Source organism: Sarcophilus harrisii, chromosome 3 (genome assembly GCF_902635505.1).
Source record: "Sarcophilus harrisii chromosome 3, mSarHar1.11, whole genome shotgun sequence".
Taxonomy (NCBI): Eukaryota; Metazoa; Chordata; class Mammalia; order Dasyuromorphia; family Dasyuridae; genus Sarcophilus; species Sarcophilus harrisii.
Genome location: NC_045428.1, coordinates 88798183 through 88815121, shown reverse-complemented (window position 1 = coordinate 88815121; position 16939 = coordinate 88798183). Strand labels below are relative to the sequence as shown.

Below are 16939 nucleotides of genomic sequence, written 5' to 3'. Positions count from 1 at the left end.
TGTTCATAGCAACCATTTTTGTAGGGGCAAGGAACTAGAAACTGAATGGATGTCCATCAATTGGAGAATAGCTGAATGAGTTATGGTATATGAATGTTATGGAATATTAATGTTCTATAAGAAACGATCAGCAGGATGATTTCAGAGATGCTTTGAGAGACTTACATGAATTGATGCTAAGGTAAGCGAGCAGAACCAGCACATTGTAAAAGGCAACAGTAAGATTATATGATGTACACGTGGTTCTTTTCAACAATGAGATGAATCAGGCCAGTTCCAGATCTTGTGATAAAAAGAGAGCCTTCTACACCCAGGAGAGGACTATGGGAACTGAGTGTCAATCACAATATAGTATTTTCACTCTTTGTTGTTGTTTGCTTGCATTTTATTTTCTTTCTCATTTTTTCCTTTTTGACCTGATTTTTCTTGTGCAGCTGATAATTGTGGAAATATACATACATACATATATATATATATATATATATATATAATTTCACATGTTTAACATATATTGGATTACTTAATGTCTAAGGGAAGGGGTGGGAGAAGAGAAGGAGAAAAAAATTCAGAATACAAAGTTTTATAACGGTGAATGTTGAAAACTATACATGTACATAAAAAAATTTTAAAAAGAGAGAAAAACATAAAAATTAAAAAAAAAAGACAAAAAAGAAAGTTGGATACCACAATCTCCCACTGCTTGTGTTCTATAACATGATATTTTTATATGGCCCATGAATTATGTTATAAATATGCAAATGGTCCTTGACAGAAAAGAGATTTCCCACCTCTGGTTTACAGGAAAAGATAATTAACTGTTGCCTTTGAAACTTCTGTAAAACATCCAGGTAGAGACATTAAGCAAGAGGTTGGAGATGTGAAATTCAGAAGAGACATGAGGACTGGATATGAAGTCATGTTGCTGAATAGAATTCAGTCATATTTCTTAAAAAATCAAGGCAAACTGAGATCAGCGGGGGAGAAGAAATGAGGGGGGGGAGTATGTGGGAGGAGCAGCTAGTTGGCACAGTGGATAGAGCACCAGTCCTGAAGTCAGGAGGACCTGAGTTCAAATTTGGTCTCAGACACTTAACATTTCTTAGTTGTGTGACCCTGGGCAAGTCACTTAACCCTAATTGCCTCAGCAAAAAAGATAGATACAAAGAGAGAAAGAAAAGGGAGAGGAGGGGAGAAATGAGAGAGGGAGAGAGAAATAAAAGAATGAGAGAGAGAGAGAGAGAGAGAGAGAGAGAGAGAGAGAGAGAGAGAGACAGAGAGAGGGAGAGAGAGAGTCTAGTACATAATTCTGGAGTATACCTATATCCAGAGAAGAAGCACACATGGTGAACCATGTGAACCTGAAAAAGGGATTGAAAAGAAAGGATTAAACAGTTAAGAATAAATCTATGACAAAGCAATGCCACAAAAATTCAGGAAAGAACAAGTATTCAAAAAAATAAGGTCAAACACTGAAAAGAAGTAAAGAAGGATGAGAACTGAAGGAAAGTCATTAGATTTTACAATAAAAAAAGTCAATACTTGGAAAATGCAGATTCATGTAAGTAGTGGGAAAAGAAGCCAGAATGAAAGGAGCATGGGATGTAATTAAAAAAAAAAAAAAAAATAGAAGTATTGAGTGCAGATCTATAAGCAACAAAAGACAAAATGGACAAGGAGGGGGCGAGAAGTAAGGAAAGAACAAGTAAGATAGAACAATAATACAGAGGGGATGCTGTACTATAGAATAGTAATATACTATTAAAATAGTAAATTGTACTATGTATTAAGGCAGTACTGTTAAAAAAAAAAAAAAAAAAAAAAAAAAAGGCCATCTCTACCTCTGAAACTAAAGCTAAGAAGGAGAAGAGAGGGGATGACTCTGAGGTGCTCTGAAAAGTAAAATAAAGTTTAGGCTGGTTGGGGTATCAACAAGTAACAGAGATGCCAGGCTTACTCAGCTGTTTTGCTTCCATCTTCTCTTATAAGAATGAGCTTCAGACAATATGGGTGAGATGGAACTTGAGCCAATTACAGATGAGTCCAACTTTGTATAGTTGGGGAATACTGCTGTATTTCATTTCTAAGTTGATGGAGAAAAATAAATTGTACACACCAGTTCTCTTTATCCTGTCCCTCTTTGGGTAAGAGGAAATTAAGGTACTGTTGTGATTATATAGTAAGAGAGACAGAATACTCTAAAACTTGACACAACTACATCAAATCCTGGCTCTCTCCATGCTTCATTGACTTCTGCTCTTGAATAAAGTATACACTGATGCATTCATATACTCCTCTGTGGCTCAACATCCCAATAATTTTTCATATCAAAACATCCCTCCCTACTTACCACTTCCTGGTGTGTTATATCTATTACAACATAAGTTCCTTGAAGCGAGGGACTGGCTTTGGATTTTTTATTTTGTATTTTTTATCCCCAGCACTGAGCCCAGTAGTTAGCACGTAACAAGCATTTAGCAAATGCTTTTTTCTTTCATTCACTCTTTCATCAGGCTTTTTGTTTGCCTAATAATAGAGAATGAATGGGCTAATGTGTTTGATCCACCAATGAAAGTAAAAAAAGGAGAAGTATTCTGAGGAGAAAACATTACTCTCTGGGGAAGAAGAAAGAGTCAGATGCTCCCACACCCAGAAGGAACCATGGAATAAGAAAAGGATCCACTTGTGTTAGGACCCCCATAAGACAAGGGAGAGAAGTCGGCAAAGTGGGAGAGAGGGAGCTGAGTCCAAGATAATTGTTAACATGGATTCTGTAATGACTATTATATGGGTTAGAATTTCCCTTTTTCACAGAGAAACAGGACAATGGAGTTACATAACTAGTCAATTAGAAAGGTTTCTGTAGAAGGAAACCAGTGTTTCTATCATTTACAACCACTGTTTCTGATAAAGACTTCATTTCTAAATTATATAGAGAAATGAGTCAAATTTATAAGAATACAATTGATTCCCCAATTGATAAGTGGTCAAAGGATATGAAGAGGCAATTTTCACATAAAGAATGAAAATTATCTACAGCATGAAAAAAAATGCTCTAAATTACAATTGATTAGAGAAATGAAAATTAAAACAACTCTGAGATACCAACAAACACCTATCAGGTTAGCTAAGATGATAGGAAAAGATAATAAATACTGGAGGGGATATAGGAAACCTGTAATACTAATGCATTGCTGGTGGAATTATGAACTGATTCAGTCATTCTGGAGAGCAATTTGGAACCATGCCCAAAGGCTAGAAAACTGTACTCTTTGATCCAGCAGTCTCACTACTAGGTCTATATCCCCAAGGGTCAACAAGTACAAAAATTTTTGCAGCAGCTCTTTTTTGTGTGGTAGCAAAGAATTGGAAATTAAGGGAACACCCATCAAAAAGGGAATGGCTAAATAAGTTGTGGTATATGAATGTAATGGATTATTATTGTTCTATAAGAAATGATGGGCAGGCAAATAAAAAAAAAAAAAAAATCAGAAAGACTTAACATGAACTGATACTGAGTTAAGTGAACAGAACCAAAACATTGTATTCATTAACAGCAACATGTGATGATCAACTATAATAAACTGAACTCTTCCCAGCAAAAATAGTGATACAAAACAATTCCAATAGACTTAGGGTGGAAAACATTCCACATTCAGAAAAAGAATTATGAAGACGGAATGCAGATTGAAGCATATTATTTTCACTTTTTTGTGTTTTTCTTGCTCATGGATTTTCCCCTTTGTTCTAATTTTTCTTCCACAACACGAGTATACAGAAATAAGTTTAAAATGATTGAACATGTATAACCTATATCAAATTGCTTATTGTCTTTGGAAGAAGGAAGGGAGGGAGAAATTTTTGGAACTTTTACAAAAATGAATGTTGAAGATTATCTTTACATGTAATTGAAAAAAAACAAAATACTATTAAGTGAAAAAAAAAAAATCAGAAAGGCTTCTGACATCCAAAACTGCTTGACATTTGGTGATCTTTTGTTAGTAAACTCTAAATGACTTTAGAGATTCCTGTCACTGCCAGACACCACAGAATCAGCCTTGACTAGCTCAAGGACAAGATACACAAAAGCTACAGATGTCCAAAACCTTGTTCAAGACTTTCTAAACTTCCAGCTGCCTGGCTTATTGTGTCTATAGATGTCTTGTCCTTTAATCTGTATCTACACATGTCCTCTCTTTTAACCCTCACTCCCCACTCCAAAGCCCCTAGACACTACAATATCTCACCCTTTTCCCACTCCCCTTTGAACATCTGAGTATTCCTTCCCTCTCTGTTCCCTTGTAGAAGCTCCTCTCCCCTTCGAACCTTTTCTCAGACAATAAATGCTTTTAACTGGTATATATCAGACTCTGTTTCATTTCAGGTCTCTTTATGGGCTTGAGGGTCTTTAGTTAACATAATGGAGCAAAGGAATAGAAAAGACTGAATCATAATGATTAGAGGCTATATGATAGCTCCTCAATGACCTGTTGTGTTCTTAACCAAGTTCCTTTACTTCCATGCCTAGTGCCTCATCACCTAGATGAAGAGGTAAATATATCTCTAAAATCTATTACAATTATAAATTCTTTGATTCTAATTATATTGTCCGGCAGTCTCACACTCTTTTCTCCCTCTTTTCCCTTTTAAATAAACCCTAAACATATACAGCCCTTCTGTGGTCTCAAGGCAATAGGATTAAGAAGGAAAAAGAACAGAAAATATGGTTGTAGCATGAACAGAAGAAAAAGAAAAAGTAATCAGGGCTTGGGAAAATCCAGGCAATTCACTGTCATGAGTCCAATATAAGAAAAGTTTAAAAATTATTTAAAATCTTTAAATCAAAGACAAAATCTCCATCACTGATTAGAAAAAGAACTGGTGTCCAGGAAAATAAATTGAGAATAGCAAGGCTTACATCTCAAGACTAGATTTTCACAGAACTGAGGGTTAAATGAGAAGTGAGCCCAGGAACAAGTCACTTCTAATTCTAAATTCAAATAATCTACTAAATATCAGCTTAAATTATGCCCCCTACTAGCGAACATCACTCTTCAGCACTGTCATTTAATATGTATACTCACTCTATTGAAATCAAAGCCCCTAAGAATGAGGCTCATCCTTGATTCTACAGCATAATCACTTATCCAATGCAATTTAATTATATAACTACATGGTTAAATTCAAATTGACACATTCAGTTTGCCATTTTCAAATTACATTCTGCATTATAACTTACTTGAATAAAATGTTACTTCAAGTTAACTCCTATATAAGTAAATATAAACTAAAGATTAATTATGACAATTTCTGAGGCAAAGAAAAATAGCCCATGTCCATTTTAATAATAACTAGGAAATGGTCTATTTTTATATAATAGGTATTTCTTACACAAAGAAAAAAGTAAATATACTAAAATATTTCCAAATGTACTTTCTTCTTGTAAATCTAAAGTACATGGCATTTGTCATAAAAAAATGAATCAAATTATATTTATTAACTGCTATTAAGATAATCCCTGACCTATCCTCAAGAAGTTTGCAATCTAATATAAGAGACATGTAAGGAAATACATGTAAAACAAGCTATAAATAAAATAAAGAGTAAATAATTAACAGAGGGAAGAAAGGCATAAAGAATTAAGAGGATTTGCAAAAGACTTCCTATAAATGAGAGAATTTTACTTGGGACTTAAAGGAAATCAGGGAAGTCAGGAGTTTAGGAGGGAGAACATTCTAGACATGGGGGACCATCCTCCAGAGAAAATGTCCAAAGCCAAAAGATGGAGTACCTTGTCTGTGTAACAGCCAGGAGGCCAGCATCACTAGAGCAAAGACTAACTGTCAAGGAATAAGTTGGAAGAAGACTGTTAAATGGGGGCTACTTATGAAGGGTTTTTGAATTCCAGAGAATTTTGCAGTTGATCCTGAAAGTAATAGGGAGTTGCTGGAGTTTACTGAATAGGGAATGTCACGGTTGGACCTTTGTTATAGGAAAATCACTTAAGTGGTTAAATAGAGGATGAAATGAGTGGGGAGACCTGAGACTAGCAGACACTATCTCACCCAAAAAGACTACTGCAACAATCAAGCACAAAGTGATGAGACCCTGTACTAGAGAGGTGGCAGTATCAGAAGAGACAAGGGGCCACACAGGAGAGATGTTGCCAAGGCTTGTTGATTTCACCCTTGCAATCTTTGGGCACTCCCTAAAAAGGTCCAAACTCTATAGGCTCCTGAGGCATCTAAGACTATTTATATACCTGTCATAACTAGTCCTTTCTTGAAATTCAAAGCTAGAAAGAACTTATTTAGTTCTACATTAGGCTAGTCAAGTCCCCTCATTTTATAGGAAACCAAGACCTATCAGTGACTAACTCTAAGAAATAATTTCCAACTATTTCCCCTAACTAGTCTTAACTAGACTACTTAACAAAGGCTTGGAAAACACAGTTTTCCAAGAAAAAAATTCAATCTATCAACAACTATATAAAAAATTATCCAAATCATTAAGTTAACATCTCACATACAACAAATATCAATGTTGGAAAGGCAAAATGCACTACTGATAGAGCAATATATTTGATTCAACCATTTTGAAAACAATTTTGAATTACACTAGAAAAGTCATCACACTGTAATTATCCTTTTTCTCAGAAATGTCACTACTAAGCATATACCTCAAGGACATTAAAGATAAAAGGAAAGGTTTCATATGTATGAAAATATTTATAGCAGCAGTAACGAATTGGGAGCAAAATGGGTGTCCATCAACTGGGAAATAACTGAACAAACTGTGATAGATTACCATGCCTTCAGAAATAAGTATGATGCATTTCCTCAAGTATAATTTCCCCTATTTTACAGACAAGGAGACTAAAATTCAAAGAGGTTAGGTAACTCATATATATAGACATGAACACATGTCTAATATAAAGTCCAGTGCTGGCTCCACTACATTACACTGTCTATAATGATTTAAAGTTATAAGATTCAGAGCTTAAAAGGTTCAAAGGAATCACCAAATCCAACTTCCTCATTTTAAAAGTGAGGACACTAAAGCCCACAAGGATTATATGACCTTTCCAAAGTCATCCAGATAGTGAGAGGCAGAGCTGGGATCCAATCTCCCATTCTCTACTCTAGTATTCTATAACACCAACACCCCAGTACATCTCTGAAAATATATCCTCTTATTTTCTTATAAGATTACTCAGGTTATAAGTTAAACACAATGCAAGTAGAACAATCAAAAAAATTTTTAAAAGCCAGGAATAAAGACTAATTAAAGGAAGCACACTGCCAACCACATGAAAAAAGCTGATTGTTTCAACTGCTCCAAGATTCCTGGCAGCTAAAATATAAAGGAAAAGGCTCATCAAAGAATTTTTATTTTCTAATACAAGGAAATATAAAAAATTCATCCCCAAAGATATATTTTCCTAAAATTAAATTTTAATAGGACTATCAAGTAAATTAACACAAGCATGTAGTTATAAATTTAATGATAAGTTGAGTAACTTGCAATACAAATATATCCTTACCCTCTACCTCTATTCCTTTTATCCATTCATTCAAAAACCTTTTTTTGTTAAGTATCTAACATATTCCTCCAAAGAAATCTTAGGTGGCATTGAAGTTGATCTATGTCACATGGTTGAAACTGGTTAGACATTTAAAGCCCTACAGTCACGTTTGGATATATCTCTATAATGAGCAAGTGTCAAGTTTAGCTAGACTGAAAATACAGGATCACAGAATCTTATAATTAGAAAAGACTTTAAAGGTGATCAATCTGTGGCTAAGATGACGGGAAAAAATAATGATGATTGTTGGAGGGGATGCGGGAAAACTAGGACACTGATACATTGTTGGTGGAGTTGTGAACGAATCCAACCATTCTGGAGAGCAATCTGGAATTATGCCCAAAAAGTTATCAAACGGTGCATCCCTTTGATCCAGCAGTGTTTCTACTGGGCTTATACCCCAAGGAGATACTAAAGAAGGGAAAGGGACCAGTATGTGCCAAAATGTTTGTGGCAGCCCTCTTTGTAGTGGCTAGAAGCTGGAAACTGAGTGGATGCCCATCAATTGGAGAATGGTTGGATAAATTGTGGTATATGAATGTTATGGAATATTATTGTTCTGTAAGAAATGACCAGCAAGATGAATACAGAGAAGCTTGGAGAGAATTACATGAACTGATGCTAAGTGAAATGAGCAGAACCAAGAGATCATTATATAGGTCAACAACGATACTGTATGAAGATGTAATCTGATGGAAGTGGATTTCTTTGACAAAGAGACCTAATTCAGTTTTAATTGATCAATGATGGACAGAAGCAGCTACACCCAAAGAAAAAACACTGGGAAATGAACGTAAACTGTTTGCATTTTTGTTTTTCTTCCCGGGTTATTTCTACCTTCTGAATCCAATTCTCCCTGTGCAACAAGAAAACTGTATGGATCTGTACACATATATTGTATCTAGGATATACTAGGACATATTCAACATATATAGGACTGCTTGCCATCTAAGGGAGGGGGTGGAGGGTGGGAGGGAAAAATCGGAACAGAAGTGAGTGCAAGGGATAGTAAAAAAAAATTACCCTGGCATGGATTCTGTCAATAAAAAGTTACTATAATTAAAAAAAAAAAAAAAAAAGGTGATCAATCTGAAGCCCTCTTTTTAAGAGTAGAAAAACTGAAGTCAAAGGAGGTTATTTAAATAAGGGGGGGGGAGAGGGGGGGAGAGAGAGGAGGAGAGGGAAGAAGCGCATCCCAGAGACATACATGTTAACTGATAATCAGTTGGATTCAATACTGGCTGGAAATCCAGACCCAAAAAGTAGCAATGATTTGATATAAACTTGGGACAATGTCCCCAACACTGTCTCATTCCCTCCAAGAACTCAGCAGGAGCACAGCCTGATATCACCACAGGTGTTGTCATTTAACCCTGCCCTTCCTCCAAAACCAAAAACAGTTCCATTTTTCCTGACTGCCACGGTTTATCAAACTTGCACTGTAGATTTTGCTCCTGGGCATTATGCTCTTGAAAGGTAAATGTGTTCATCATATTTAGTCCTACCCACATAGATCCTACCCTGGATGCTTTCTGGACAGTTTCATGCTACATCCCTTTATTCCCCCTTTAGTCTCCAAAACAGCACTAGGATAGAACCCTAGTCATCTCTGCTCTTAACTTATGACAATTTACCATATGTCTAGTCTGACCCACCAAACTGCTCTTCCTCCAACTTCCATAACAATGCATAGTACATTTACCCTCTTTTCACTTCTCCTCAACCTACTTCTCACTTCCCACATTACTAGGTATAGGAATAATATTCAAATCAATATTACCATTTCTGGAAAGGACTTGACAATAAAATACCTTATCATTCCATTCACCATTCCTATGACTTTCCAAAAGAAAATACCTATCCCAGGCCACCATTTTCCTATAAATATGTTATCTTCCCTATTAAAATGTAAGTTCTTTAAGGAAAGGGATTTTTTTTCTTAATATTTGTATCCCCAATGTTAAGCATCATGTCAGTCACAAAATAAACAATTAATAAATGTCTTTTTTATTCATTATTTGTTCAGTTACCCAGGGATCCTTGCTTGGCATTTTGCTGTTTCACTTTCTTATCAGTGATTTTGTGAAAAAGTCAAATGGCATATTTATAAAAAAAGAGTCGTCAAAATGAAGATGGAAAGCTAACACAATGGGTTCAAAGTTTGGACTGAAAAAGATTTTGGCAAGCAGGGCCAAATCTAATAAGATTAAATTTTACAATGATACCTGTAAAAAGCCTTATTATTCTTGGCTTGAAAAAAAAATCATCTTCCTAAGTATAAGACAAAAGAGCTATGGTTAGACAGAAATCCATGAGGAAAAGATATAAAGGTTTTAAAGGACTGAAAGTTCAACAAGAATCCACATTATGAAATACTAGTCAGGAAAATTAATACACTAAGGCTATACCAGGACTAAGGAGAGTGCAATGGACAGAGCAGTAGTACATAGGGAGTCAGAGAAGTGCAGATACTGTGTCTAAGCTGTCTCAGATTCCATAAAAAAGGGATAACAGCATGTATCCTTTTTTTTTTTTGTTCATTCTAACCATAGAAACAAGGTATTGATATCATGTCCTCCCACAAGACTTGCAGAATCAAAAGGTTTCTCTTAAAGAAATAGAAGTAAAATCTTTCCATTCTTAGATTCAAATGAAAACTCTCCATAAAATAAGATATATCTCAAAGAGCAGACAATGGAGATGAATCAAGCTAGGTTTATCATGAATTGGTAACACAGTAATAAACATGCTTATTCTGTACCAAGTTCAAACACCTTGTCATGACACCAACTGTCCTCTCATTGGGAAGTTATCGGAAAAGATTTTAAAATGAACTATTCACTGCCATTAATTTATCGGACTTTTGAAAACCAAATTTTAAAGCTTAGAAGACACTATACCTGTCCTTTTAGTCACGTAGGCTCACAGCCTGGTAGAATTCCTCAACTCCCATTCTCCCTCACTATCTCTGCAGACAGTCAGCTGCCAAGTACTATCTATTCTACCTCCTCAGAAACTCTCCCATCTACCTCCCAATATACTGACAGATGGGAAAGCCAAAACCCTAGTTCACATCTTTGTCACATTTTGACAAGGCTATTGTGATCCTCCTAACTGGTCTCCTTGCCAGGTGTTTCTATCCTCTCCAAACCATCCTCCACAGAGGTATTGGTAATGTTCATATAGCAAAGATTTAACTGTTATTCTCCTGTTCATAAATAAACTGCAGAGGCTCTCTATTACCACTAGTATTGACTACTAACCTCTCAGTGTTTATTGTTTAAAACCTTTCACAATATGGCACCAGCCTACTTTTCTATATTTGCCTTTAATCACTCTGCTTTCTGGCCAAACTGACCTTCCTGTTCTATTCTTCAAGACATACCATCTCCTGCTTTTATCTTTTTGCACAGATAGTCCATTTACCCTTATAATGCACTTCTTCCTCTCCTCTGGCTCTTAAAATCCCTATAAATGTCTTCAACGTTTAGCTCAAGTACCATCTCTTACAGGAGCCTTTACTTAATCAGCCTGATCCCCAATAGCTAGTTCTTCTCTACTCTCAAATTACCTTATATTGATTTTCGGTATTTATGTACACATATGTATTTATATCTGTTTGTCTATATGCATAGACACATGCAGACAATTGTACCTGCATGCCTCTCTATATGTATTCTGCATAAATACAGAGATATACACACATATGTAATTATATACTTTTATGCATACATAGTGTTCCATACTACAACATAAACTGCAAGACAGCAGGTTGGGAAAAGAGGATGTTTTATCTTTGTGTTCCCAAGGCCTACTGGATACATCACAGGGACTTCATAAAGGTTCATTAATAGATTTTATTTCAACTGTACTTTGAGGAAAGAAAATTGAGGCCAAAGATTTTATAACTTTCCCCAGTTCACACACTGAATTTTTAGTTGAAAACTAGAATCCAAGCCAACTGACTTTCAGTTCATGCTTTTCCTAGAAGAGCACAGTCCTCATGTTTTGAATTTGCATTCATGATTTACATTCTAATTTTGGATAATTTTTTTGAACGCATTTATACAAAAATTATATAAAATAACAAAGAGTCAAGTAAAGTGACATGCAGGGAGAGCTAGGTGGTTCAGTAGATATGGTACCAGAACTGGAGCCAGCAAGACCCAAGTTCAAATCCAATTTCAGACACTTATGAGCTAGCAGCATGACCCCGGGCAAGTCATTTGAAGCAAACTGCCCCTCCCCACAAAAGCAACATGCATTTAAATCACAATTTGAATTTGCTATTCCCTCACTTAATTAAGGCAAAGAAATTTTAAAGTTTAAACTATAGTAATTTTTTAAAATAAATGAAATTTGCAAAATGAAACTTGCAAACCTAGAATGCTATATAAAAGTTAACATCATTAACATTATTATTATTAAAAAACAAACAAGAACAATACTAATCTAACATTAGATTTTATGACAGGATGACCAATAAGATAACAGATAAAAATAAGCAGATTTATGTAATCATGGGAAGAGAATTTTTTAGTAATAAAGGTAACAAATAAAAACTAAATTCCTTAACTTCATATACATGGACCTCCACAACTGAAACCACAGTATGTTCCATCTAAAATGAACTATTCACCAATCCCAAAACATGTTCTGAAATTTTGCACTTTCATGTCTCTGCTTATACCATTTCTCACTGACTATACTGCCTCCTTCCACTACCTCTACCTGCTGAAAGACTGGTTATGTTTCAAAGTATAGTTCAAAGACCACATAATTCACAAGGCCTTCAGTGATACTCTCAAGCAGAATAAAATCCTTTCCCTTTCTGAATTCTCATGGATTTAGTTGTACCTCCCCTAAAGTTGAATATAAATGTATAGTTTATTTGAATGCATGACTACTACTATCTTTCACACACCTCCTGAGAGACATAAATTATTCTCCTCAGGACCATACAGTGCTTTATAACAGTGGATATTTGATATCTGTTGAATTGTTTGTAAAAAACACATTGTCACCCTAATCTCTAATAGTTTAAAGGAATAAATATCACTTTAATAAATTCACCACACTTAAACAAAAGTCAACAAATGCAATAACAACAGTTAAAAAGCACACACAATAACAGAATTTGACTAAACTTCTTGATGTTCAAAGTAGGCTATTTCTGAGTTCATGTCTTTAAAAAAAAGAATATTAATTCCATGTTTTAGAATTAAAATCACATGAAAAGTTGCACTGATGGTTTTTATCTTTTTAAAGAATTATTATTAACGATTAACTATTTCAATATGCTTTTTACCTTTGTTGAAAGTATTTTAAAGATGCTCTGTTCAGGTATTATAGGATGAATAAGTGAAAGCTTTAAACTATAGTCCTCTCCAGATGGAAGTTTCACCACTGCAGACAACTATTAAATAAAGACATTGTTAAACTTTAGGATAAAATAGTAATATTAAAATTAGCTCTAAGAACTTGAACATTTCTAGGTTACTGTATATTATTCCAACAAAATATCATCTCTGAGGCAGAAACCTCAAAACATTCTGTTTAATTGGTATCAGATATAGGCATTCAAATGTGAACTAGAAAACAAATAGAAAATATTTCAAAGAAAAAAAATTTTTGCACCACATTAACATTCTTTCATGTTGACCTTACTCAGGTTTCTATGAATAGAAAGAAATAATAAGTACTTAGCTATGTTTCACTTTTGAGTCCCAAGAAAACTTATGGAAAACAGAGTAATAATCTCATAATTTCATTTAATTCTTCACCTAAAATTATCCACCACCAAATTTAACTGTCATAATTTCATTTAATTCTTCACCGAAAATTATCCACCACCAAATTTAACTGTCATAAACTTTTAGTCTACAAATAACCACCAAGTTACTATATATTTACTAAGGATACAATGAAATTTAAAATCTCTACAGATTTCAAACATAAAAACTAGAACCATTATATATAACCATATTATTAAAGAGATTAACAATATTTCTTAGCATTGATAAATTGGTTCTATATTAAATTTGTAAGCAAGAAAAAAAATTTTATATTGTTTTCAAAAAGCAACCTACACCTATGGTATGATTTGTCATGTTATTGACATTTTAAACTCATTTTAAGCTAATAATCCTTAAATGACCAATCTAGATTTTTTATATTAATTCAAGTAAAGAAATAGGACTAATGTACATAAACTGTATTTCAGTTAATTGTTTTAGATCAACAAGCAACTGCAAATAAGATTCAAAGAAAGTAATCACCTCATTTTCTGAAAACTCCACATTTATGTTATTCTTCTGAACATTCTTGATCATAAGTGTAATGATTACTTGAGATTCTGTTTGGTACCAATCATACCTTTAAAAGTAAGCACAAAGAATTCCAACCAGATGAGAAACATAAAACAAAGTGGAACTGCAAAAAAGATGGGGAAAATTAAATCAAGGAATTATAACAATTGTGTAGAAGAAATAAATTGTTTTCCTTGTAACAAATATAAGGAATTATTAAGACCAAGACAGCTGCACTCAACTATATGAAAGTCAAAATTTATATGCAAAAAACTCAAAACAGACTTAAAATATGTAACAAAAATTCCTATAAAATATAATGTTAAAAAAGGAAAAAAAATGGTCACATTGACAATTTCCAATCCACAAAAGGTAAATAGTAAAAAGATATGAACAATTTTCAATTTAACAATTCTTGACCTTGAGATATAAATTAAAATAACTTTAAGGCTCTATCTACCTCATACCCATCAAAATGACAAAAATTCAAAGAGATTTAATCCTAGCAGTGTTCTAAAAAAACATGTATACTCATTTCATTGCTTGCAAAAATGCAAACTTGCATAATCTTTTTAGAGCATAATCTGGTAATACACAGTAAAAGTTACAACAACAATCATATTCCTTTACTCAATAATTCCATGGTAGGAGATATACTGTGAAAGCTTACCAAAAACAAAGTAAAGAGTAATATATTGAAAGATGTTCATAGCAACTTCATACATCACTGCAAAAAAACCTAAATATCCAATAACAGAGGAATAATTATATAAAATGACTAAAAAGTATGAGAAAGAAAAAGAATCTAGAAAGACTTGGGAAATAACAGAAATTTTAAAACAAAAAGATGAAACCTAAAAGAATAGAGTACATGGTAACTAGAAATACAAGAGAACAAGTGAATGAGAATAAACAGCATTTAAAGGACTCAAAAGAGTAACTGGAAAAAAAAATGCTATGAAACTTTGTACACTGAAATTAAACTAAATGTAAATAGATACTAAGTAATTTTAGTTAGGTATGCTGACACTCAATGTTTTTTAGAAAACACTTAAAATTTTAAAAGGATAAAAAAAACTTAATTCAATAATAGTTCTAATTAACAAAATCTACAATACAAAAATTTTAAATATGGAAATAGATGTTACATTTTAGTTCTGTCTAGTTCCAACATTATAAGATTACTTAAAAGTATTTGCTACAAAAATAAAACAGACCTGTTACCGTTAATCATTGATTCTATTTGACATTTTATCAAGAAAAAAAAAAAAAGTCTTAAAAATAGCAAGGGCTCCACCTTGAGGGACAAAACGGCAAAGCAAGTTTCTGGTTATTGCAGATAATATCTAAATAGAGTCACACTCTATCCAGTTGTTGAGGGTATTAATGTGATTCTTTAAGTGGCATTCCTAATCTTGTTTTATTTAAGTTAATATTAAATTACTTTTTTTAATTACCTCAATACATACAAAGTACAAGAATGTTAAAATGATACAAGGATATATCTTAGAAACAACTAAAGATGATTTACTCATTTTTATATAGAACTGAGCATTTAAAAAACACAACTACGGGGAGTTCTCCTCACTGCTTTCACACCAATGTGGTTAAAGCAAGGACCTAATTCTGTTCAGTTTCTGTTATGAGCCAGAACTTGAAACAAGGTGATAACTCAAGGGAGATGTTAGAATCCTAGTGTTAACTCAATGGAATTGATATAATGCTTATTGGTTCACACATTAGAGCAAATCCTTACAAAGTGATACATCAGTTGCCTAATTTAACATGGTACTTAGCAAATTCTCTAACTCACTAATGTATTTAAATTCTCATTGGAGTTCACAAGTATGGGAGATTCACAAAGTTAACTTTGTAACTTTGTGAACTCACACCTTCCTTAATCCCTCCCTCAGAGGAGGAGTCAGCCTTTAAGAGATAGTATATAAGAAGCTGACAGAGGCTCAGTCAGAAGTTCAATGGAAAAGATTGAGAGGAGAGTGAGAAGGCCACTCTCGGAGGAGGAATCAGATTCATTCATCATTTCATCTCACACCACTGTGTTGGCTGGCCTCCCACACTTTCCCCACTAAGACCAAGGCTGGTCTGAAAGGCTCTCCAGAAAGCTGCCCAGCCCCAGGCAAGGAGACAAGACTCAGAAGGAGAAATTAAACGTTTGGATTTTATAAGCTGGCTATATTTGAGGTGATTATTACTTTGAACTGAAACTAAGACTGTCTCCAGAAAACCCCCCCAAGAAACCTGCTCCCAGAGAGAACCATTATATTTTAAAGAAGAGAACACCACAAGTTTCAGCATCAAAGTTGTCAATACTGAGACTGCTTAAGCATAAAGTAATGCATTAGAAAAACAATGTCATGAATATACACATAAATGTTTTGCAGTGCTTAAGAGTGCTGGTCTCTCAAGTCCAAGGGCCCAAGTTTCTATTCTACATTGGCCACCTTGTTCCAGATCTTTTCTTTTCTATTAAGAACATAACAAGGGCAGAATACTCTTAAGATTTTCAACCTCCTTTACTTATGTTGAAATGTGCCTTCCTTAAATGGATTATATGGAGAAAGTAATCTAAATCTTCCATAAAACCCCCCAAAAAAACCTAGTTCAAAATATGTAGAGGAGGGCTAATATAATGAAAAATTAAAATACTGATAGTTTTCCCTCATTACTTAACAGTTTTTTACCAGTTTAAATTTTTATTATCAATACATAATTATCAGTTATGATTTATAAAGTACAGGCTAGCTCCCTGGAAGGCCTCAGAATCAGCCAGAGTCAATATAAATCAAAGTCCTTGGTCTTTAGAGGGAGAAGTGAAGGAGGCAAGCAAGCTGCCATGCAGCTTGCCAAAAATTGTATCCTGGATTCTGGAGTCCAGAGTCTTCAACTTCTTTCCTCCTCTCCTGCCTTCCAAGTGACTCTGACTTCTCTCCTCCAGCCCTCCAATCTTTGCCTATGATTATCTCAACACCAAAAATTCAGGAAGCACCAATGGTGAGGAGAGCCATTTATCCAAATATATGCTAATAGT

At 34.2% G+C, this 16939-nt stretch overlaps 1 protein-coding gene across 1 annotated transcript in view; it reads right to left on the bottom strand.

Annotated features, from left to right (window-relative positions):
* Positions 1 to 16939, bottom strand: part of SUGT1 (SGT1 homolog, MIS12 kinetochore complex assembly cochaperone) — a 67783-nt gene that overhangs the window by 24709 nt on the left and 26135 nt on the right. Inside the window, exons 9-10 of the mRNA XM_031958451.1 lie at positions 13861 to 13957; positions 12891 to 12998 (exon numbers count right to left, since the gene is read on the bottom strand). Of these exons, the coding sequence (XP_031814311.1) occupies positions 12891 to 12998; positions 13861 to 13957 (205 nt within the window). The remainder of the gene's footprint in view (positions 1 to 12890; positions 12999 to 13860; positions 13958 to 16939) is intronic.